This window comes from Sardina pilchardus, chromosome 15, assembly GCF_963854185.1.
Source record: "Sardina pilchardus chromosome 15, fSarPil1.1, whole genome shotgun sequence".
Classification (NCBI taxonomy): Eukaryota; Metazoa; Chordata; class Actinopteri; order Clupeiformes; family Clupeidae; genus Sardina; species Sardina pilchardus.
The window spans coordinates 22,931,815-22,955,154 of NC_085008.1; the positions used below are offsets into that span (position 1 = coordinate 22,931,815).

Consider the following 23,340-nt stretch of genomic DNA (forward strand, 5'->3'; position numbering starts at 1 on the left):
AGTTGGTGTTGAAAATGAAACTTTTATTATTTTTTTCATCTGAAAACATGACATACTTTTTTAAAGTATTGAATTTAACATTGTAAATCACTCGCTGAATGTTGACTTAACAGGGAATGTTTGAAGGGGGAAAACAATGTACACAAGAAAAATAAACATACAAAAAGCATAGTACAAAATCCAGTGTGCGCTGTTTTTATGACAACACAATTGAAACATCTACACAAACACAAAAAAAAACACAAGTGAATCCTTATTTGACCGCTTGGGACTTTAGTGTGCGTTGAAAGAAACAGCTTGCGCTTTACTAGACAACATGTAACAACATTACCAAAGCCATTGCTGAAATGTTATTGGTGTATAAAGGGCTAACTGAGCATTCACTTTCAAGGTCAAAGGTTCTGTGACAGTCCACAATTAGCACTAAATCTAGAAATGGAACTAAGGCAAGATCTTATTTGAGGAATTATCGTGACCAAGGCTGAGGCAAGCCACGTTTCTACTACCCTGTTGAAAATAACTCGCATCCTTTTCAGGACATGAATTGGAGGTGAAAAAGTATGTTCCAGCTGTACTTTGACCCTCAGGACGGGTTTCCTGTACATGAGACGAAGCTTAATCCATGTACCGGAAACTGTCCGTCAGGATGGTGGTAGTGACTACATCCTACAGTGGTAGTGTTTTCCGATCTCGGATCACCATTCCAGCTCCACTGGGTATTTCCCGGTCAGGCAAGCGGTGCAGTGACCCACCCTTCGGCTGGACTTAGTGTTGGAGTTGGAGATCCTCTCCTCCTTGTCCTTGTGGAAGGAGATGCCAGACTGCACCGCTGACACCAGGCCCTCCACAGACAGGTACTGCACGCTGGTGGCACCTGTGAACCAAAGGGGAAACCATGGGAGAACCCATCCACTGCATCAGTCATTGCAACCAGCACAAACAGTATGTTTTGGAGTTATTAATAATATAATAATTTGTATTGTATGTGTAACAAGTGTGTATAAACAAAACCTAAACAAGCCTGATTCAGTAAAGCACATTTTTAAACTTTTGTTTCCTGGAGGGTTAAGACCTCTTTATTTGTATTAATAAAATCAATTGTAACATCTCATTTTGTGAAAAGAATATAACTAAGTTCAAGCACTACAAGATCTGTAACCATTTTACATTTGTGCAAAATAAAATATTTTCAACAATGCTTTCATGTAAAATCTCTGTAAAAATGTCAAGAGTATCATGTCTGTGACTCACCAATGTATCCTGCAATGTTCTCAAACTCTGGCTTGTTAGCGATGAGCTCTTCTTTGGTAGGAATGTTGATGCCCATGTAGCAGGGGAATCTGATGGGTGGGGATGCCACACGGATGTGAACCTGTGCCATAGGAAAATGACTCAAGTCAGTGACATTATTCATGTGCAAATATCATATTAAACAATTAAAATAGTGGCAGAGACCGCAGAATACAATGTGTTGCGGAAAGGCAACAGCATTGCACCATAGTGCTTTACATAGAATAAATAAATCTGGATAGGATTGCGGAACAATGCTTGAGTTACTCTGCATGGAATGCATCAGACGAGATTTAACAGGACAGCTATCTCAAACTTCTCTCGAGCTCAGTCCATTCAGTGTTCACACCTTTTTACCACTTTCCCCAAACCGTTCATCTCTTGTTTGGAAGTTTACACATACACCTTTTAAATCCACCTGTCATTGTCTCTCTAGAGGCCTTTAGTTATTTAAGACCATTTTCTAACCATTCTAACTAAAAAGACCAGATGTGTGTTCACCTCTGTCGCCCCTGCTTCCTTCAACAGTTTAATGATGGGGGAGATGGTGTTGCCCCTGACGATGGAGTCATCAATAAGCACCACCCGCTTGCCAGCAAAGTTGTCACTCAGCACCCCGAACTTCTTGGCCACACCCAGCTGACGCAGGCGCGTGTTCGGCTGGATGAACGTCCGGCCCACGTAGCGGTTCTTGCACAGGACCTCCACGTAGGGCAGGCCAGCCTGCAGCACAGACCAGACAGGTTTCACATCACCACCACAACCACCACAATGTCAATGCTTAATGTATACCAGGCATTAGATGTTATGATTATTTTTTAAGTATATTTTTGGGGCCTTTGCATTTATTTTTGATAAATGAGATAGTGAGACAGAGGAAATGATTGGGGGAGAGAGTGAGTGATGCCGTGGGATTGGGATATGATCGGTCGGCCTTGAACTCGGGTCCATGTGGGCACTCTGGACCTGAATATGGTACAGGTTGCTCCACAGTGACCGCTCCCCCCCAACCAAATGTTCTAATCTTAAACAGCCTGGCCCACACCTGAATTATGGCGCAGTGCCTGAGAACTTTAAGCCCTGTTGTACAAAAGAACAGTAGCATAATATAGCATCAAGGAGTGGTCCAGAAGCCCCTGGCCTCACCTGTTGGGCGTAGCCGAGCGCAGCAGGTGTAGCAGACTCGGGTACTGTGCTGACCACATCACAGTCAGTGGGAGCCTCGATGGCCAGCTGCCTTCCACAGCGCTGTCTGACCGTGTACACCATCTGACCTGTAGCGCCAGCAAACACAAAAGACCTCTGCTTAAAAAGAGCAAATGCATAACCAAATCTACAAATTGCATATGTCCTTCTAATTTACGATGTGGGTTTATCCATTTGTTAATTATGTACATTAAACTTTATCTTAATGATTAGACAAAATGTATCATTATGATTATCAATAATTCCTAAAAACCTTTGGTTAATGTTCAGTGAGTTCACTCCCCACTGACAATGTCTGTGTCTCTAAGTAAATACTCAATTCAATACAAATATGTATTCTTCCTACTATCTTAGCAAGGATTATAGGTACTGCTTTTTGTAATTACACCAGCCTAATCGAGCTGTGGCATGGTTCACATGCACCCCTGTTAAAAAGGAATATGTATGCGGTGTGGGATTCACCTTCGAATATGGAGTCTGGCCTGGCGAAGTACACATACTCAAAGATGCAGAAGGCCGGCGGGTCTCCCTCAGGCCGCGGGACCACGCTCAGGGTTTTGATGCCCTGCTTGCTGATCTGGACGATCTCTCCTGGCTGGACCTCGCGGTAATACCTGCCCAGAAGGAGGTCGGGGGGGTCAGAGGTCATTTTAGCCCCGTGGGCGATCACCAGAAAGGGGGGCTGCTGTGAAAACGAGGTGTTTGCTAATAAGGTTCTTACTTGGCACCGATAGACTGGAAGCTGCAGGACTCAGAGGACACCACCCATCCCTCCGTGTCTGCTTCTCCTCCGCCTAATCAGAGTGAAACACGAGGATCATCAGATCATTCGCTTCAGAACTACTCTCTGGTCTCTACTTGCTCTAAGGTACTCATAAACAATACATTTTAATAAAAATAATCAATAAAACTAGAAAAATCACATTTAGTCTTAAAGAAAGAATATGAAGTCTATGTGTATTTTGTTCAAATTTCTATTCATGGCTTTCATCAGGTCCCTTTCCAAAGGTGTATACAATCAAGCACCTAGATTATGAATGCAGACTGCATGGTGCTTGATTAATACACCTGTGGAAAGGGACCTGATTGAAACCCATAAATTGATATTGAATTGAATCTGGTTAAGTGAGTTTTCACATACAAGGAATAGTGTGCTTCACTACCTGAGCTGTGGAGCTTAGAGACCGGGACGAGGCGCCCCAGACTGAGGGGTCTGTTTCCGTATGGGTCCCTCACGGCGTACACCACGTCTTTGTGCATCACCAGGAGCGAATAGGACGTGGGTGTCTCACTCATCAGGTTCTTTATACTTTATAAATAAACAGGACATGAATGAATTATACTAGTAATAGTGTAGTGTATATGTAGTACACATCTATGTTTTTTTTTTAATACACAAACACCAGTGGCTTAGATGTAGAACTGACCGAGCCACCCAATCAGGGACGTCAAGCTCTTCCATGGGCGGAGTCAGTGCCAGCAGCTGAGTGATGAGCTCACTGTCTGAACTGGTGGACAGACCGACACCGTGGCGCATTACCTGAGACACACACAAAAATAGACAAACAAAGGCATCAGCATCCATATGCAGACACTAAATGCACAAACTGATATCTATGTACAAGTGTGTGTGTGACAATATTGTGCACAGGTAATACACACCATTATGATACCTTTCCCCACCACACACACACACACACACACCTTTTTGCGCAGGGCAGCAGCGTTGACCAGCTCTCCGTTGTGTGCCACAGCAATCTTGCCATGCAGGGTGTCGACCACGAAGGGCTGGCAGTTCTGCAGCTCGGAGTCGCCCGTGGTGGAGTAGCGTGTGTGTCCGATGCCCAGGTTTGCATTGCGGTGTTTCAGGAGATCCTCTGCTTTGAAGGCCGCACTTACTAATCCCATGCCCTGGGACAGACAAGAGCCAGACAAACAAGCAAGTCAATAACAACAGATACACAATAAACCATCAAGGGAGTATTTTATAGATTCTGAAAATAAAAAATCTAGTCCATGAATCTGTTTATGTCAGTTCATATCTTGGGCAAATACTATAGATCATTTTCTGTGCAATTTCTGTGCTGACTCCATTTCCCTCCCCTCATGTGGTTATAGTCACATTAAACATTAAAAGCAAAGGGCACATTTCATAGAAAGTAAAAAAATATCTCATTTTGAAAGAAAAGCAAAACATGGATATTGACATGTTCATTAAAGCACTTTGCAAGCCTTGGTCTAAAACCAGCATGTAATATTTTTTATTATAGTCATATAAAAACCCTGTAAATCGCCTTACTGGCACTGCTAGAAGGTTGCCAGTGTTCTAACAGTATGCTTTGACCTGATTGACTTGACTTGAACTGGTGTGGTTTGGCATTGTAGTCAGTAGTGTCATGCTGTGACAGGTTTCCCGACATTGTTGTGCTGTGCTCCAGCTCGGAACACGGAACAGCAAACCACAGCAAAACAAACGGTTGATGGTTGGTGGGCATGATGCATGTGTTTGCCCGTTTCCCTTCACGTGGCCATATATCAAATTAATTTGATATAATGATACCAAAACTAGTGGCCTGAATCTGATAAAATCATACCTATGCAAAAGTTGCATTGTGTCACTTTAAAGGACTAAGGAATAACAGATCTAGTAATAAAAATCATACTGGGAGAGAGAGGAATGTAAAATATCCCTGTATGTTTAAACAGCATCTGTTTCTCTTATAAAAACAGGTGGGGATTATAGGTGTGTGTGAGTGTGTGTGTGTGTGTGTGTGTGTGTGTGTGTGTGTGTGTGTGTGTGTGTGTGTGTGTGTGTGTGTGTGTGTGTGTGTGTATGCAAAGGTGAAAAGGAAAATGAAGAGTGCATAAAATATCTGGTGTTCTGTAAACATTTCACTTTCCATTAATGTAATTTTATAAATAGTGTTTCCACCAACATCAGTACCTTCAAGGATGTGTATTTGGGGGGACAGGCTCCATTGCTTGTGACAATCCCAGCACATTCTTGTCCCCTTCAAAACAAAATTAAAACAAAAAATATGTTTTTAGTTATTATTTAACATATTTCCAAATGCTTGCAATCCATGTTCGCTATATGGTCACTAGAGAGCACTTCAAAGAGCGTCACACTATTAAGCAACATATGTCATTCCATTTGATTCACATGCTTCCACATGCAAAGTCAGTTAATGAGTAAAGACGCTCACACAATACAACTGACAATGATTCACACTAATGGCATATGCCTTCAGGCAGATGAAACCGGTTTGCCAGGGAAGCGTGGTTGCAGAAGAGGAGTCCTGGGGAAACGAAAGAGCAAAGGAGAGAGAGAGGGGAGCAAGAGAAGGGGGGAGAGAGAGAGAGAGAGAGAGAGAGAGAGAGAGAGAGAGAGAGAGAGAGAGAGAGAGAGAGAGAGAGAGAGAGAGAGAGAGAGAGAGAGAGAGAAGGGGAGCGGGCACGGAAGGGAGAGAGAGAGAGAGAGAGAGAAAGAGAGAAAGAGACGCACACACACACACACACACGCAGAGCGGGCTGAGTGTGCTGTCGGCGCTCTGCTCCCAGGCTGGATCCTCTGAGCCTCTTTCACTCTCCTTATTTGGAAAAATCCTGTGCGGTGCTCGCAGCTCATTGGCCAAGCTGCTTCTCGCATTAGTGCCAGCACCTCCCCCGCACCACTCAGCTTAAGCCAGTAATCAGGCTTGCTCCGCGCACGTCGCTCTTCCTGACTGGCTAAACTGCCTGGTTGCCTTGGGAACCGAGCTGGCGGGGGAGGGGTGGAAGGGGGAAGTGAGAAAAGAGAAAGAGAGAGAGAGAGAGGGGGAGGGTGACTGAGAAGGGGAGGGGGAAAAAAAACGAAACGAGAGAGAGAGCCGCTTTCTAGGGCAGCTCAAAAACAAACATGGAGGCAGAAGCGGAGAAACAAAGGAGAGCAGGAGCAGAGGAGCAGGAGAAGGAGAAGAGGAGAGCAGGAGGACCCTGGAGAGAGGAGGAGGCGAAGGCTCTGCTCTCTGTGTGGCCTGACAGGGGGGCAGCAGTGCGGGGCGACAGCAACACCACCACCAGGGCCGACTGGGAGAGACTCTCAAGCCGGCTGCGGGATCTGGGCGTCCAGCGGAGCTGGATCGAGTGTCAGGCACAGTGTAAGGCCCTGGGGGTCCAGGCCCGCCGGACCCAGCTGACCGCGTCAGCGCAAGCAGCCGTTTTCAGCACAGTGGCCACAGGGGAACCACGACTGGCCAGAGGCCTGTACAACATGGCGGAGGAAAGCAGCTTGGCCAATCAGAGAGGCCCTTCCACTGTGGTCACTCTGCAGGAAGGTAACACAGGAATGGTGGAAGCAACAGTGATTCCACTGTGTGATCATCGAATTACACAGTCTTACGTCACTCTTGTTTCAATCAATGCTTTCAGAAAGAAAAGAAAAAACATATTCATCTCAAAAACGATCTTTTCTGACAAATATTCATAATTTTCATTAAGAATATACTGATCATTATCCATTCAAAGAGTATAACATTACAGTATCATAATGAAATTGATAAAACTATAATTCTAATATAATTTTTAATATAATAATATAATTATAAAAGATATTTCTAAACTAGTCTCATTTTTATAATTTATTATTTATTTTATATTTAATTGTACAATATAACACATGGGGAATTGATATGATCCCAATTCCACTGCTATAAACGGTCTCTTTTCTCGTCTTTACCAGACAGCTTGAGCACCCCCCACGTGTTGTACACGGGCTCCGAGGGCGGGCGCCACTGGTCGGACGAGGAGGTGCGGGCGCTGCTCTTGGTCTGGGCCGACCGGCACGTCCAGCAGCAGCTCCAGCGCACGCTGCGCAACAAGTCCATCTTCCAGGAGATGGCGCGGCGGCTGCAGCAGCAGTACGGGGTGGTCCGCGACTGGAAACAGTGCCGCACCAAGTACAAGAACCTCAAGTACGAGTACAAGATCGCCAAGACCACGCAGGCCGCCGGGATGGCAGCGGCCACCAGCGGCCAGGTCAGGGCCATGAAGTTCTTCGGCGAGGTGGAGTCCATACTGCGGGGCAAAGAGCTGGACGGGGCCGGGGAGGAGGAGGATCGGGATGAAGAGGAAGAGGAGGAGGAGAGGATCGGCGGGAACCTGAGCACCCAAATGAGGGTGTCCGCTGGAGATCAGGTCATCAAAATCGATGATGGTAAGACACAAATCTGCAGGTTCGCATAGAGATAAACAATAGGACGTGTGCTTGTGCATCTGTGTGGTGTTGTAACATTTACAGAGGGAAAACATTTTTTTTAGATGAAGTTCCTGAGGATATGGGACGAGTCTCAATGAACTCCAGTCCTTCATCTCCTTCACAAGTCTCTGGTAAGTCAGAATGGTCCTTCTGATAACTAGTTCCTGTAGATATCTGTTTGTAGCACCTTTCATGCATGGTCCTGTACACTATAAATCTTCCATTTGATTATGTCTGTACAAAGATAGATTAAGCTTAAATACAACCCCGTCACTGACACTGTGAGCATGTTGGAGGGGAAGAGGTCACGCTCAGGGGAAAGGTCAGGAGTTCATTCAGGTGCTCTCAGCACTAACGCACATGGCCTCTTCCTCCCCCAGGGACCATGGGCATCGCCAGCGGCGACAAGTTCAACGTGATCACGGTCCACGACTCGGGCCGCAACTGGAGCGAGGAGGAGGTGGACAAGCTGATCAGTATCTGGTCGGAGGAGGGCATCCGTCGGCAGCTGGAGAACTCCACGCGCAACAAGAACATCTTCGTGCAGATCTCGCGCCGCCTCCTGCAACAGGGAGTGGAGCGGGACTGGAAGCAGTGCCGCACCAAGTACAAGAACCTCAAGTACCTCTACCGCTCCCTGCAGAGGGGCAAGGCGGACATCGGCGACCCGCGGCGCATCATGAAGTACTACGATCAGCTGGACACGATCTTGACCAGATCGGCCAGCGGCTCGGACATGGGCTACATGGACACGTTCGAGCCGTCTCACACGACCGCCGTTGTGAGGATTAACAAGCCCTTCTTGCCTGCCAGCTTTGAGGAGCAGGTCCCGGCCAGCCCTTTAGACCCTAAAAGCTCGAGGGACTTTGTTGATGTTCAGTTTGATGAGCCACGGGTGATGGTCGAGAACATCCTGAGAGGCTCCAAGACCATCGATGCAGTAGAGATAAAGTTGCAGGAGGAAGTGGAGGTCATCTCAAAAAAGTCAGACGGAATGCTTCCCAAAGCCAACCTCAAAGACACTCCCTTCATTGAAGAAAGAGCCATCCTGCGTAACGAAAGCCTGAACTACAAGGCCATGAGAGGTAACGGGTTTTAAATAATCGATTTACATCTAAATGTATTCAAATAATCTCAGTTCAATGTTATTTATACAATGCCAACTGGGCTCAGAGTTGTAAGAGACAGGGGCAAATCAGGAACAAGAAGAGCAGAACCCAACTCATATGAGTGAACCCATCTGTTCAGGGCCGGCCTAACACAGAAAACTATTCACATATGCATCAGGATATAACATACTGGAATACTTGCGACTAATAGTAATGTTACAAACAAAATTCCATAGTACGCACAAGATGGTGCATGATAAGATGGCATATTTTGCATGCAATGTTTATTGTGCATGAAAATGGACAGCCATTTGAATAATTGAGTATACAGTGTGTTCATAAATTACATTTATAAGTACTACTATCACATAATTTTGGATACATTTATATGGCAGCATTAAGTATTAGTGCAATTTAGGAATAGTAGTTTAATTTCGTTATCTAGCAGTCCCGGTCATCCAAAGCCACTCATAGCACAGAGAGGGCACTGAATCAGTGTAGCCATCACTCTGGAAATCAAATCCACGGCCTTGGCTTTGGTAACATTCTGCCACTACTGCTGAGCCAGCTGAGCAACTGGAACTCATCTCTCTGAAGTCACTATGGTGTTACTGAAGGTCAGTCACTCTCAACAGGAGGCCTCTGGGATTTGCAAGGGGGGCCTTGAGAGGAGTTACTTTAAACAAACGTAATTTATCCAATGAAATACACCGATTTATAAGGACAGGACTTTTTACGCACTCAAATTCATCTCTATTTAAATTTGGATAAGAAAGAGTCAATATTTGCCATTCATGTTTTTGTTTAAAGGGAATGGTGGAACCTATCAGTGTTCAAGTTCTAGAATATATGGAAGTACTGATTCAAGTCCCATTACAGAACAACAAAATCTTAAAGCAAAATGATGCAAGAATTGGTATTCACCCTTTGTCATCTATTTTAAATGTACTGCGTACTGCCTTATTGTCATTTTTCAATGTGCAATGGTCTGTGAAAGTCTTATCGGACTGCCTTGAATGTTGGAAAATTACGCTAAGAGACACTCTGTGTGATGATCAGGGTCATGGAAGTATGTAAGCAAACAAAGTTAGATAGCGGAAAAATGGAAACAACCTTCTGCTTGTGATGTTGAAGGATCACGGGAACAGCAATTGTTTTTTAGTTTTTTTAACACAGGCCTTTCTATGAAGTCTAATGGGATGAGATTTGACTGACTGCATTGGACTTTGGAGTGTAATTAAATTAAATCTAATATAAGCCTGTGTCTTTTTAAGTAGCTTGTTGCCATCACCAGAGGGGGGCAGTAATGTACCAAGCTGTTTGTCAGCCATTGTGAAACAAAAGAGAAGGTGTAGGCAAACCAGGGCTAATTCTCGGGTCAAGTGTGGTTAAAGAAGGCACAATCAGAGTGGATACTGCCACTGTGAAAACAGAACAGACATGCAAAGCAACAGACTACAGCCAAAAAGGTCTGTGGGGGTCTCTCCATCTAAAGAAATTAATGAAAATTGAGGTTCCATGCAAACAATGCCAGTTAAAGCTAGCATATCACAAATCTACCACAAGTATGCATAGCAATTTGACAGCAAAGCACTCAGTGGAAGGTCAAAGCACTCAGTGAAGTCATTCAGATCAACAATCAAAGTCTAGCTTTGTCAGCAAGTAAGTGTAACACTCATGCAGAGCATGCTGGAAAACATGAACAGCTCTCTCTGTCTTTGTGTCAAATGTGAATGTCAGTATGTTTGCCTGAAATAAATGGCCATGTCAAACACCATAAAATTGCCTTCTGCTTGCATGTGTGTCTGCTTGCAGAAATCACCGAGTCCACGTCGTCACAGACAGACCACACGGTGCCGAGCCGGACAAGGAAGAGGAAGGCTACTGATGAAGGTTGGTCATCATAATGATCTCCACACTGCAGGGATGGTGTCCCTCATTTAAGTCATGAATGGCTTAACATGTAGGCTAACTACCCACGGTGTGATTGAGTCTCATGACCTGGGAGAGAATAAGAATCCTAATCCAATCTACTGATGAGAAGAATGACGAAGAAAAACTGAGAGAGGTCAAGACAGGTCATGAGAAAAGATTTAAGCTTGAACATATTTCTACAGTTTGAACATACAGTAGACTTATAGAAATGCCTCACAATTCCTTTAATGCACAATTACTTGCATGTGCACACATTTCAAATTGAACTTTGTCTGCAAATGACATAACAGAATTAGGCCAAGTTAGAAGAAGAAGCTGGGCCAAAATGAATGCAGTCTCGTGAGATGTGCAACATTTAATCTGAGCTTGTCACGAAATGATTTATTCATTAAGACCTTCAATTTGAAGATCTAGTAGCAAGTGGGTCTCATGAAGTAGCCTATAGTGGCCTAACATAGATATGTTGTCTCCCTATATAATTTGTTTTAATATGACTTAAGATTAGATATTAGTCATAGTCATAGTGATGTAAAGACAGTCTGATAAAACAGTAAAAGTTAGGTGCATTGTCTGTTTAACCTGAGAGTATTTTTTATTGTAAGGTTTACATTAATTATTAATTTTGTTTTCAAATTTGTATTTCTTAGACATTGTGATTCTCAAACGTCTCCAGCGAGACTTGGACGACGGGAATGACAGCACCAACTGGTCTGGGTCTGGGAATATAGACTTTCAATGCAAAGAGGAACAGGAGCAATACATCCCAATCATTGAAATCAGCTCTGTTTGTTCTATGGCTACACCATCCCCAGCTCAGGTGCGTTTAAAGTTTGCTGACGATTGTGTGGGTATAACACCATCAAAAAGAGGGCAGCAGCGACTGACTGAATGCCATCAACTGCCTCCAGAAAAAATGATACAGCTGTATTTGTTAAACAAAGAAGTTATGTGTCAATGTTGCCATAATGGAACGCAAGGAATCTTTCTGCCGAGATAACTAGGATGGCCCAACTTTGAAAGGGTTCCAAATGCAAATACCCACTCAGGACATGCTGACTAGATGACACAGAACGAGTCAGTGATTAAAGCTATCAATTGATTTGGGCAACTGTTAAAGTTATCGATTAGGTCTTTACGTTTTCATCAAAATGCAAGGTCTATTCAATCAGAAAATCATTAAAGAAACGTAGCAAAGTTGACAAAGAAAGTTAGAGTAAAGTTGGTCGCACCTGTGTTGTAATGCAACAAGTCCCAGTGTTAGGACCTGAGCAACATCCAGTTGCGTGGGCCACTCTCCGGCGGCCACACACCCAAACACCCCGCATTCTTCTCCGATACCAGACTCCTCAAATTCCATGCCCAGTTTCTGCCGATAGATTTCGCGAAGGTCCTTTGAGGTAACTGAGTGGTTAAGTCCACGACTCCACGCTCAAAACGACTCTTTACCACGTGCGTCTTCCTGAAATAAAAAAAAAATATTGAAACTTTACCGGCGTAAAGTAAACGAGGAATGAAATACATACACACAAAAGACACATGAATCCTGCTTATTCTAATTCCACCCTCGCCCAAAGTTAGAGCAAAGTAGAGCTATCGATTGTTGATGCTACAGCTAGACTTACTTTATATGCGTAGGCTACTGTGTATATACGTACTTCTTTGGCAGAAAATCAATCACTGAATTGGATAACGAAAATGTAAGGTTGCAGGTTTACAGTGAACAGAGGGGTAAAACAAACTATTCTGATACTGATAGAACAGTCTAATTTTTTTTAGCAAAAAGGGAGGACTATCCACGTGGTTGGGGCAGCATGGTTCCCATTGGTTTTGAATGAATCTGTCTACAGTGTGTCGTAATTAGCGACACAAGATATATGAATATCGCTCGCTTTCAACTCTGATAGCTTGTCTTTGGTTGCACGCGTCTGTCTCCCCCATCGAGTCGGCAGGTAAGCTGGTCAACTATGCTGGAGATTGTGAAGATGGTGATGGTAGAGAATATAAATGTGTTTTTACTCGCAAATTAAAAACTCGATTGTTATTTTGCAGGAACATCGATACATAACAGATATGGCGTCCTCCACCTCAGGTAGGAACTTTTCCTACGATCAGATTTCCTTTTCCAGCGGCATTATAAACTATCCATCCCAGTGTTTGTTACACTACAAACTTGTTCTATCTTGTAGTCAGCTACTGTATTCCTATGGGCATTCCACTTAATTGTAAATATTCTGCGTAGCAGTCATTGGAAATTGTGGTTCTGTTTTACAATTACACTTGTTTTATCTGGCTGCGAAACTTCTGTTGTTCAGGTTGTCTGTTCATGATTATTTTGCACAACGAGTTGTGCTAACTTGAAGCGGCCATGTTGTGCAATGATCAAACTCTTTTTAAAAAAAAAACCTGTTTCAAATAGAGTTGAAACTCGGCCAGAAACTAAACGAGGGAAAAACCAAGCAGATTTTCGAGCTCCCGGATGAGCCTGGTCATGTCTTGGTGCAGTCGAAGGACCAGATCACGGCGGGAAATGCGGTCAGGAAGGATCAGATGGAAGGGAAAGCTGTGATAGCCAATAAGACGACCAGCTGCGTGTTCAAGCTGCTGCAGGACGCAGGTAAAATAATCATGATTACGACTGTGTCAACATCCCCGATTCGGACACACGTTTTCGTTCCCTCTGTGCAGTGTGCAGTTCTGTCACTCATGAGCCCGATGCTATGTCTGAAACATAGTGACAAACTTGCATTGTTCGACCCTGATTTGCAAGCCCACAGTGTTACTAATTTGAAGATGGTTCCCACTTGCCTCAGCAGTTCTTTTTTTTTTTTGCAAATCGATGTAAGTGTGGCCAGTGTGCATCCCATGATGCTGGACTCTGGAAATGACTGCCATGTGACACAGCCATACCTTCTTTAATCAAGCTGAACGTGATGCTGGTCCCTCTCTCTTACACACACACTCTCTCTCTCACACACACACACACCCACACAAAGTCACTTTGAGCATTTATTTTTGTCTACACTTTTCCACACATTAACTAGTCTGTAACTGGGGCAGACTTGACCTTCTTTGTTCTGTATGTTACGTTATCAGCAATGATTCCCCCTCTTATATTCTCTGCGGTCATGTCTGTGAAGCCTTGTTATAAACAATATTCACCCCTTAGCTGCTATTTTATTCAAGATGGCTGATTGTGCTTGATATTTCAGTGCAATCGAGAGGCCTTTGTATTTGTGTTTTTCATAAGCAAATTAGAAATTGTCTTTGTCTTGTCTCCACAAACGACACATTTGATATCCACAGTCTGCAGATAACAGATATTCACACACTAAGACTTGGAAGGCAAACCAGTTGAATGTTCATGTTTAATTTGTCGTTTCTAATCAACCTTGCCTTTGTGCCGTTTGACCTTCATCCACCCACACAGGCATCAAGACGGCCTTTGTGCGGAAGCACTCGGAGACGGCGTTTGTGGCCACCCGCTGCGAAATGATCCCCATCGAATGGGTATGCCGGAGGGTCGCCACCGGCTCCTTCCTCAAGAGGAACCCGGGGGTGAAGGAGGGCTACCGGTTCTCCCCTCTCAAGATGGAGATGTTCTTTAAGGTGAGTGGGTGTTGTGAGATCAAAGTCTACTACACCCATGTGAAAAGGCATGATTTGATGTTGTGCTAATTGGATTAGGTTGTTGACACTCACATGAATTCCGCTCCCTCTTAGACTGTTAGCCTAGTTTGCATGCTAATGATGTTGGAGGTTATGAATTGGACCATTTTAGTGTGCCATAATTAAAGTTGCCAGTAAAGCTGATAATGGTAAATCTTGAAGACATGGAAGTATTTCAGAATCTTCTGTCTACCCTTCCTCCAGTCTACAGTCCTTCTCCAGTCATTGAAACCTCAGCAGCCTTATCCTGAATATGCTGTTTTTTTTAATCCCATCCAGAGCATTATCACTGTAGCCCAATCCACCAAACCACTCTGCTAACTTGTTACAAAAAAAAAAAAAACTCCATTAATAATCCTCCAAACCGACTGTCTTCTGTTGCTCAGGATGACGCCAACAACGACCCACAGTGGTCAGAGGAGCAGGTGTTGGCAGCCAACTTCGACTTGGCCGGCCTGACCGTCGGCCGCTGCGAGGTGGACATCATGAACCGCAGCACGGTGGCCATCTTTGAGGTCCTGGAGAGGGCCTGGGCCACTCAGAACTGCACCCTGGTGGACATGAAGGTAAACTGCGCCAGAATGGGCCAGATGGTTCTGGACTGTGGCTTCTTGATTGTTTACTGGGCATTTATGGGAAAGCTTTGACTTGGCTTTTTAACTTTTGTAGTGAGTACTGTTAATAAAACTTTTTTTTATATTATTTATGGGATGCTTCTTTGCTTATATCCCATGGTTATTTGTTAGTTCTTCTTTTTAAAGAAAAAGATATTCAAAGGTTTTCAGAATTGTATGTTTTTGAGTTGATGAGCATGGACTATTAGTTTTTATTTTTATATTTAAGTCCATGCTGTCCTTGCTCTGGATCTAAACTCTCTCTACTGATGACATGGATTCTGATCATTTTTGAACCCTGCTGTCTGCTTGCTCGCAGATTGAGTTTGGCGTGAATGTGACCACCAAGGAGATTGTGCTGGCTGACGTGATCGACAACGACTCCTGGAGACTGTGGCCAGCTGGGGACCGGAGCCAGCAGAAGGACAAACAGGTACGTGTCTGCAAGCAGCAGGAGTGTTGATTTTTTATTTTTTTTTTTAAAGATATTTTTGGGGGCTTTTATGCCTTTAATCAGACAGGACAGTGTAGGGTGACAGGAAACGAGTGGGAGAGAGGGTAGGGTGGGATCCGGAAAGGACCACGGGGCGGGAATCGAACCCGGGTTGCTGGCGTGCGGTGCAGGTGCCCCAGCCAGTAGCGCCACGACTGGGGCCAGAATGTTGACTCTTCCTCCCCATTTTGTCCTTGAAAGAATTTTCATTGATTGGATATGGGCGTTGTTGTTATTGTTTTGAAGGCTTGCATGTACAAGTTAGAGACCCTTACTATATTTTGAACCTGCAGTCTTCTTGTTAGCAGCCTGATGTATTACATGTTCAATAGTTAAATCTAAACTGGGCATAGCAACCCAGCTCTACTTCAGATTTGTGTTTGATTGATTGAAATTCTTGATTGTACATCATTGGTCAAGGATAAACACATTTACATTATTTCCATTGTGGCTGTGTTTGTCCGTAGCTTTCATGACTATGCTCTGGTTCTGTGATCTGGAACCGTAATGTGTGTGGTGTGTGTCTACCAGGTTTACCGTGACTTGAAGGAGGTGACTCCTGAGGCCATGCAGATGGTGAAGAGGAACTTTGAGTGGGTCGCTGAGCGAGTGCAGGTAGGCACTGAACCCACGTGTCATCTCCCTGCTATCTATGTTCGGAAGAGCTAAGAGTGTTATCTTCACCACTCTAATCAGTGCATAGACTCACATGAGCTTGTCTGACAAAGGTTATCTTCTGTAGACTGCCCCTGCCCCAGTTTCTCATCTTTTGACCACAGCCCAGATATCCCTGAACGCTCCCTTTTAAAACAATGACCCTAAATGACCAGCCCTAAACCCCAAGACCTTTTGTAAATAGGAAATCTATACATTCCATTGGTGAACTCCACAACCTATGATTGCACCATGTCTATTTGAACATGTGGCACATTGTGGAGCCCCGAATCATTGCATCACGCGATACGTTAAGTTTGTGTGTCTTTGTAAGTTTTGGTTTGGCGCCATCTGGTGGTGGCATTTGTATTGCAAAAGATGTTTTGTCTGGCTGTTTATCACATTATGTGTAGTCATTTGTAAGATCCTATTCACCCTTTAATGATGTAACCACTGGAAAGCTGTCTAATACAACTGTCTTTAACACGGTGCATATTTAGTCTAACTCGTACTCATCCGAGGGTTACTCTGTTTTCCGTATAGACTGGTTGTCATTTACATAGCCAACTTATCTTTATCCCTAACTGTCTAAATCCAGTTGATGTTCACATATATACAGATGTTCAAATGGAATGCATTACACACACACATAATTACCCATAGCAACAATATGGCGCGAGTGGGGTTGGTAAAGGATATGCCCACAGCTGTGGTTCGGCCGTTGGCAGAGTGCTGCCACAGCTGCGAGTATATCCTCTACAAATGTCACGATCACAAGTGGCATATTGCTTTTTATACAACAGTTCCACTGACAACTAAGCCAGTTTTAAAGATTGCCTTGCATCCAATCAGAAATGAATACATAGTTTAGGCAGACCTAACGGTTGTAGAATACTTAAGTGTGTGTGTGTGTGCGTGTGTATCTAGCTTCTGCTGGAGCCCCAGGCCTCAGGCCGGGTGGTGGTGCTGATGGGCTCGACCTCAGACCTGGCTCACTGTGAGAAGATCCGCAAGGCCTGTGGCACCTACGGAGTCCCCTGCACCCTCCGGGTCACGTCGGCGCACAAAGGCCCAGACGAGACCCTCCGCATCAAGGCCGAGTATGAAGGTGAGGCACCCCAGACTTGCCTGAGGAGGACCCAGCAGGGTCGAAACGTTGCAGCGCATTAAAACCTATGGGGGAAAATAGTAGAGTACGGGCACCTCATTCTTAAAAGGCACCCAGACTACCAGTGCAAATGCACTCCTCCATCATCAGGGTTAGTTAGTTAGGAGCTCATTTGGGCTCATGGTAATGGACTCATTGGCCCATTAATGTCAGAAGAGAGATGCTTTCAGAATACTGCTCAGGAACGCCTCTTGGGGAAACCACAGTGCCTTCCAAGCCAGACACACCAGATTTCTGTACTCAGCCTTACTTAAAAATGTGAATTTGAATTAAAAAAAACATTAGGTCTATCCATTTAGCCATTGATATGCATTTATTGGGTACTATTTCATAATATCCAAGTATAGGACCTTATTAAAGTGCCAAAAACGACCTTAAAAGTGAAGAAGCGGTCACACTCTGAGGCTGAGTGTCTGTAGTTCGCTGGCTTATTGCCCTTCAGAGCGTCGCATGCATCGCCATCACTTGTTTGGTATTTTGTAGCAAACTGTCTTCAATAGACTTCATTGTTTGAGTGTGCTGGCCTACTTTAGATGACTTTGATGTATTTCAAGGTTGCATCTGTTTTCTCTCTCAAAAAAAAATGTCTAGGTCCCGTTATCTCCGGAGATTGAATATACAAGGCAAATAGCTCTCAGGATCCCTGTGGCCGTAGACAAAGCAAAATATTCAAATTGATCAGGCACAAAATCTTATGGGATTTGAAAATTGCTTTTGGCCTTTTCCGTTTGGCATTTAGCACCTGTTTTTTAAACAGTCTAGCTTGCTAGAAAGCTACTCTATAGGGACGATTAATTTTGGAGCACCACAAGGCGTTATCAGTCATTTATACACGCCTCGGATAATTCCCATACGTGGAATAAATGAATGGCGACCCTGTCCACTGTTCGTTTACTTTCCATACGTGGATTAAACTGAACAGTGGCACTCGAAGGCTGGTGACCAGCCCCTGTGTGGTAATCCTTGTCCGGGAAACTGCCCAAGCGACAAAAGCATCTGATTAGGGCATTCTTTATTTATTTATTTATTTATTTATTTATATTTTATTTATTTTTTTCCCTCTCTCTCTTTCCCAGGGGACGGCGTGCCAACTGTGTTTGTGGCGGTGGCGGGCAGAAGCAACGGTCTGGGCCCCGTTATGTCGGGCAACACGGCCTACCCAGTCATCAATTGCCCACCCATCACTCCAGACTGGGGGGCGCAGGACGTGTGGTCGTCCCTCCGCATGCCAAGTGGTGAGTAAACCTCAGCAGGGTGCTGGGGGGGAGGATGGGGGGGCAGATCTGTGAATGAATGTATCTGTGATTGTTTGGTTAAGGTGGATAGGTGTACCTAACTGGATTAGAGTTTGATGATGATGTGGAATTCCACATACCAAGAGAACTTTTCTGTGTGGTTGGGGGATGGGAGGGTGAGTGTGTGTAATGTATGTATGTATGTATGTATCTATCTATCTATCGATCTACCTGTGGTTTTGTTTCTCCATAAGGAGAGAAGGTGTAGCTAACTCTGAGTATGTGTATGGTGGGGCTGAGGGGGCATGTATGTATGTATGTATGTATGTATGCATTTGGTGGTTTTGGCATGGTTTTGTGTCTCCATAAGGTGGGGGGGTGTGTCTGTGTGTGTCTGTGTGTCTGTGTGTGTCTGTGTGTGTGTGTGTCTGTGTGTGTCTGTGTGTGTCTGTGTGTGTCTGTCTGTGTGTGTCTGTGTGTGTCTGTGTGTGTCTGTGTGTGTCTGTGTGTGTGTGTGTCTGTGTGTGTCTGTGTGTGTCTGTGTGTCTGTGTGTCTGTGTCTGTGTCTGTGTCTGTGTCTGTGGTGGAGGTGGGAGGGCATGTATGTATCCATGTATGTATGTATGTATGCACGACACGTGTGTCGGTGGTTTTGTCTCCATGTTTACTACTCTGCCTGCTGATTGCTCTGTAGGGTTGGGTTGCTCCACCATCCTCTCGCCAGATGCCGCGGCCCAGTTCGCCGCTCAGATCTTCGGCCTGACCAACCACATGGTGTGGTGCAAGCTGCGTGCCTCCATACTGAACACTTGGATCTCCCTGAAGCTGGCCGACAAGAAGCTCCAGGCCTGCAGCCTTTAAAGATTCAGAGTTGTTGCGTTTGGATCTGGGTTTTTTTTGTACGTTCCTATTGCCATTCCAGTCCCCATGATCCTGATCATGTATCTTTGGTAACTCTTCCTAGTGGAGACGTTCTAAGCTGTAGCATTGCTAACACCATTACATTCCTGTGAATAAAACACTAAAACTATTCCATGACGTGCGTGTGTGGGCTTTATTTTCTCAGTAAGGGCCGTGGCTCATGTCTCCCAATGATCACACATTGTTATGAGTAGTAGTAGTGGGCCTTGTGAGACTGACACTGTCAGAGATATTATAACATGCTTATAGTCATGTTTTTTTTTTGATGGTTACTTTTCAGTTTAGAGAAACAAATGTTGAGAGTGAAGTTAAGAGTGTGTTTATCCTCATGCCAGTGGAGTTTACACCGTTTAAACAGGAAAGCAGAGGTAAGAAATCCCATTCGCATCTGACTGCAGAGATCTTTCTCTCTCTCTGATCAAAGAGGGTGGGCAGGATGCCTTCCATGTACCTCTCATTGTGTCTCATCCACACACCAGACACAGATGGGAACGGCAAGAAAAATGATTTTTCTTTTTTTTTTTATCAAGTTGATCTCCCTCATTCAGGGAAGGTATAGGAAGATGAAAGAATGGGTTCTGATCAAAGCCCAGAAGATTCTACATCTGAAATAAGATGTTGGATCCTTGTGCATCTACGGAACAGCGTGAGCGGGCTTATCTGCTGTTCAGTTCACAGACCAAGCTTATTTTATTCAATACCCGTGACTCATCAAAGCCACATTTGCCTTTCTGAAACTGTAGCATTGGTAATGGATCTTAACCACAATGAAGCGCACAACTTGCGTCAAAGGGCCTTGTCTCACCTCCCTGCAAGTATTCATCTTAAAGCTGGATTAGTTTTGCTATAGGAAAAACAAGGTTACCGTACTTATATTATCTATCTGAAAGGGCTGGAAAAAAGACGGAGGTGGAAGTTTAAAGGAAATTGTAAATCTCAGAAACCTAACGAGAGGTCATGCCACCTACACATAAAAGCAAAAACGTTGTCAGGCATAATTTCAAATGTGTCAGGTCAAAACAGGTGGCCAGTGAGAAACGGAAGGCCTACATGGATATAAGATTTCATTCTACAAAAATAGTAAAATTGTACTAAGCAGTGGTGCTATGTTAATTGTTGTCAATGTAACCATTCCGTTGGTAGCTTCAGGATGCCTTTATAGACAATTTCACAACCTCAGGGTGAAGTGAATCTGAAGTCATGACACACTTTGACAAAACACTGCCATGTGCAAGTCTGCACTCAGAGTGATTTTGTCTCAGGGCAGCACCCGTGACGTATGCCGACACCGTCTCCGCTAAACAATGTTTGTTTTGGGGTTTAGAGGTATAAGTGTGTCTCTGGAGACTGCTACGCTTCCTGCTTGTTATTCCAGAGGTCGATATAGAAACACACTGAATTGAAATAAGGAAACAAAGCCCTTGCTTTATAATTAGCAATAAACAATCAAGTTTATCAAACAGTTGTTGGATAATCAGCCCCCTATGGCTTGCAGGTATTTATGCTTGAGTGTAGATATCGATAATCGATATGTAGGAGATTTCTTCTGGGATGATACCCCCTTCTGACCATTTAGTATGACATCATTGTGGCTAATTAGTAGGGGAAAGTGCAAGCTGTGTGCAACAAAAATTCAATAGCTGTGTGTCAAAAGTAGTGTTGAAAATCTAACCTTTAACCTTTAATGGGCACAGCAAAGAAACAAGGGGAAAATGATCTTGTGGCTCCATGGGGCAGTAATAATACTTCCCATCCAATAAGCTTTGGTAGCCTAGATACTATCTCAACCAGTCTACATGAATGGATCAATAAGTTAGTATAATTAAAAAAAATGTGTTTTAAATCAAGTGTTTTAATCAATGCGGTTCATAGTCATCCAAATGGTTGAACAGACCACCCTGTGCCTTGAAACATGAGAAATGGGATTTCCAGATAACACAAGCCTCTAAGGCCACAATGCAATGTTTTCCACCTCAGTCTGGGTTTTTAAATCTCTGCTCTACTAATTAAAAAGACATTTCATATCTTTCAGACTGTCGGGGGACACAGAGCACTTAACCAAAATCGCTGTCCTACTGACAAATTAGATCCCTTTGAACCCTTAGATGTGATTATTTCTACTGCTCTCATGTGGTTAGTGAGTGAAATTACACTGATCACTTCAGAAGATCGCACATTTTGGAGGGCTATATGTCAGATCTTTCATTCTTAATGTCAGACTGATATAACTTTGAGTGCCCCACAGACAATATTATGTACTATATGGCTTTCATTAATATCTGTTATTAATGGTCTTCTCTTGTACCTTTTCCTATGTCCAAGACATATTATAGCATTCTATTTTGACTTATTTCAAGGCATCAAATAGGCCTATACATAAATAAATAATATGTGAGCGTAGCTTAAGATTTTCCATCTTGATTCAGAAGAACTTTCAACCAAATGTTCCATCATGATTCAAGCAAACTGCAAAAAGAGGAAGACAGCATAACACATTTGTTAGAAGTCTGATGTTTGGTTGTGAAGGATAATATAATTTCAGTTGCCCGTTGAGAAAATGAATGCATGAGTTTAGAGACAACATGGCACTTTTAATCCATAAAATGGTGAGGTATAGGCTATGTCCTACATAAATAGGAAAGTCTCATCATCAATCATGTTTCATCTTGGCACAGGAAATGCCATGTTCTCTACCTGGATACCCTGAATGACATTGACTTTTACCAAATGAGGCAGCATGACCTTTACTCCTAAAACCATCAAGGGTAATTGCAGTGTCTGTTCCTCTCATTGGTCTGCTCTCCTTGCTGTCTAAGATTAAATGTTTTGCATTTGAATACTAGAGTGCGTCTTTCAAATGGTGATCATAATGTGGCTATGATTTAGTTACAAATAACATAGGGTTTTATTTAGGGTGTTATCTTAGCTCAGCTGGAGTTTGTGATACAGTAGTAATGCGGTCCTCTGTGTGGCTGTGCTGTGAACACCCTAGTAGATTGGATTAAACAAACAACTGCCTATTTTTAAACTTCGTGTCACACATACATCGTTTTGCCTTTTATCGTTTTCATAGGATTATCTCCATCTCTCGTCCCACCCCCTTCGACCCCCACCCACCTCTACTCTCCCTTTCTCTCTCTCCCTCTCCCTTTCCTCTCTCTCTCTCTGGGAGTGATAGTGCAGTCAGACGTAGGCTACTGGTGGAATGCATGGGAGAGGAGAAATCCGTGCCGTTCATCGCTGAGAGAGGGAGACAGGGGTGGTGACAGAGAGAGGGAGAGACATGGCTTCCAAAGAGACCACATCCTCCTGTTTTGTCAGCGTTTCCAGGGAACTCACAGGTAAGAGACGGGGACCACGGCATCACCGTCCACATCCACGGGCAGATGGGCTTTAGCTAACGATGCGGTTTGTGTGTCTAGCTGCGACCTAGGCTACCTGACGCAACGCACGTTTTTTTTTTTTTTTTTTTTAATGTTATTCAGCATGCTTATGTTGCAACCTTAGCTTTGTGCTAAATTATTAATTCTTATTCACGGTTTAGGTTTCTATGCTCTGGGAACTGCATGTGATAATGAGCAAGCTACTGTTCTCCGGGCGATGTTGCCCCGCGGGTTGGCTCACATTAAACCCCAGCCTAAGGCCATATTCGTTGCGTTATGGTAATAATAATAATCACATACCCTGCAAATATCACACTGTCATCTTAAAAATACGTGTACAGAAAGTGCTGTGTATGCACTGGGATGTTGAAAAGCATTGGCACCGAGTTTCTTTTATTGCGCCTGTGTGTGTACTAATGTACAGTAAGTA

At 43.9% G+C, this 23,340-nt stretch overlaps 3 protein-coding genes across 6 annotated transcripts in view; 2 read left to right on the plus strand and 1 right to left on the minus strand.

Moving 5' to 3' along the window:
* Nucleotides 1-2: 2 nt before the first annotated feature.
* Nucleotides 3-12,568, minus strand: ppat (phosphoribosyl pyrophosphate amidotransferase). Of its 2 annotated transcripts, none has more exons than XM_062557085.1 (12): nucleotides 12,432-12,568; nucleotides 12,006-12,235; nucleotides 5,441-5,507; nucleotides 4,201-4,407; nucleotides 3,924-4,036; nucleotides 3,660-3,805; nucleotides 3,218-3,290; nucleotides 2,959-3,110; nucleotides 2,437-2,564; nucleotides 1,792-2,013; nucleotides 1,252-1,372; nucleotides 3-874 (listed from the first exon to the last, which is right to left on the minus strand). In XM_062557085.1, the coding sequence occupies exons 2-12, from the start codon at nucleotides 12,131-12,133 to the stop codon at nucleotides 696-698; spliced, it is 1,536 nt and encodes a 511-aa protein (XP_062413069.1). In that variant the 5' UTR covers nucleotides 12,134-12,235; nucleotides 12,432-12,568; the 3' UTR covers nucleotides 3-695. The 2 variants fall into 2 exon arrangements, with proteins under 2 accessions (XP_062413069.1, XP_062413070.1); XM_062557086.1 differs by having other exon boundaries at nucleotides 12,399-12,531.
* Nucleotides 6,380-19,636, plus strand: paics (phosphoribosylaminoimidazole carboxylase, phosphoribosylaminoimidazole succinocarboxamide synthetase). Of its 3 annotated transcripts, XR_009941558.1 has the most exons (16): nucleotides 6,380-6,812; nucleotides 7,217-7,690; nucleotides 7,795-7,863; nucleotides 8,113-8,817; nucleotides 10,657-10,734; nucleotides 11,424-11,593; nucleotides 12,826-12,865; nucleotides 13,193-13,390; nucleotides 14,204-14,382; nucleotides 14,829-15,008; nucleotides 15,376-15,489; nucleotides 16,081-16,164; nucleotides 17,131-17,311; nucleotides 18,448-18,606; nucleotides 19,301-19,522; nucleotides 19,564-19,636. XR_009941558.1 is itself a non-coding variant. In XM_062557080.1 (15 exons), the coding sequence occupies exons 1-15, from the start codon at nucleotides 6,395-6,397 to the stop codon at nucleotides 19,465-19,467; spliced, it is 3,216 nt and encodes a 1,071-aa protein (XP_062413064.1). In that variant the 5' UTR covers nucleotides 6,380-6,394; the 3' UTR covers nucleotides 19,468-19,636. The 3 variants fall into 3 exon arrangements, 2 of the variants coding, with proteins under 2 accessions (XP_062413064.1, XP_062413066.1); XM_062557080.1 differs by having other exon boundaries at nucleotides 19,301-19,636; XM_062557082.1 differs by lacking the exons at nucleotides 6,380-6,812; nucleotides 7,217-7,690; nucleotides 7,795-7,863; ... (1 more) ...; nucleotides 10,657-10,734; nucleotides 11,424-11,593 and adding an exon at nucleotides 12,608-12,725 and having other exon boundaries at nucleotides 19,301-19,636.
* A 3,141-nt stretch (nucleotides 19,637-22,777) lies between these two features.
* LOC134101597 (capping protein, Arp2/3 and myosin-I linker protein 3-like) overlaps nucleotides 22,778-23,340 on the plus strand; it is a 38,857-nt gene continuing 38,294 nt past the window's right edge. The window contains exon 1 of the mRNA XM_062555303.1: nucleotides 22,778-22,868. Coding sequence (XP_062411287.1) covers nucleotides 22,811-22,868 — 58 coding nt within the window. The 5' untranslated portion in view covers nucleotides 22,778-22,810. The remainder of the gene's footprint in view (nucleotides 22,869-23,340) is intronic.

What these genes read in the sequence shown, in the direction of transcription:
- paics (XM_062557080.1), top strand. Translation starts at nt 6,395, where the DNA reads ATGGAGGCAGAAGCGGAGAAACAAAGGAGAGCAGGAGCAGAGGAGCAG. An exon ending in TATGGCGTCCTCCACCTCAG is followed by an intron (nt 12,866 to 13,192) that starts GTAGGAACTTTT and finishes TGTTTCAAATAG; the next exon opens with AGTTGAAACTCGGCCAGAAA. An exon ending in CAAGCTGCTGCAGGACGCAG is followed by an intron (nt 13,391 to 14,203) that starts GTAAAATAATCA and finishes CCACCCACACAG; the next exon opens with GCATCAAGACGGCCTTTGTG.
- ppat (XM_062557085.1), bottom strand. Translation starts at nt 12,133, where the DNA reads ATGGAATTTGAGGAGTCTGGTATCGGAGAAGAATGCGGGGTGTTTGGG. An exon ending in CTTGTTGCATTACAACACAG is followed by an intron (nt 5,508 to 12,005) that starts GTGCGACCAACT and finishes TTTGTTTTGAAG; the next exon opens with GGGACAAGAATGTGCTGGGA. An exon ending in GTCCCTGATTGGGTGGCTCG is followed by an intron (nt 3,806 to 3,923) that starts GTCAGTTCTACA and finishes TTATTTATAAAG; the next exon opens with TATAAAGAACCTGATGAGTG.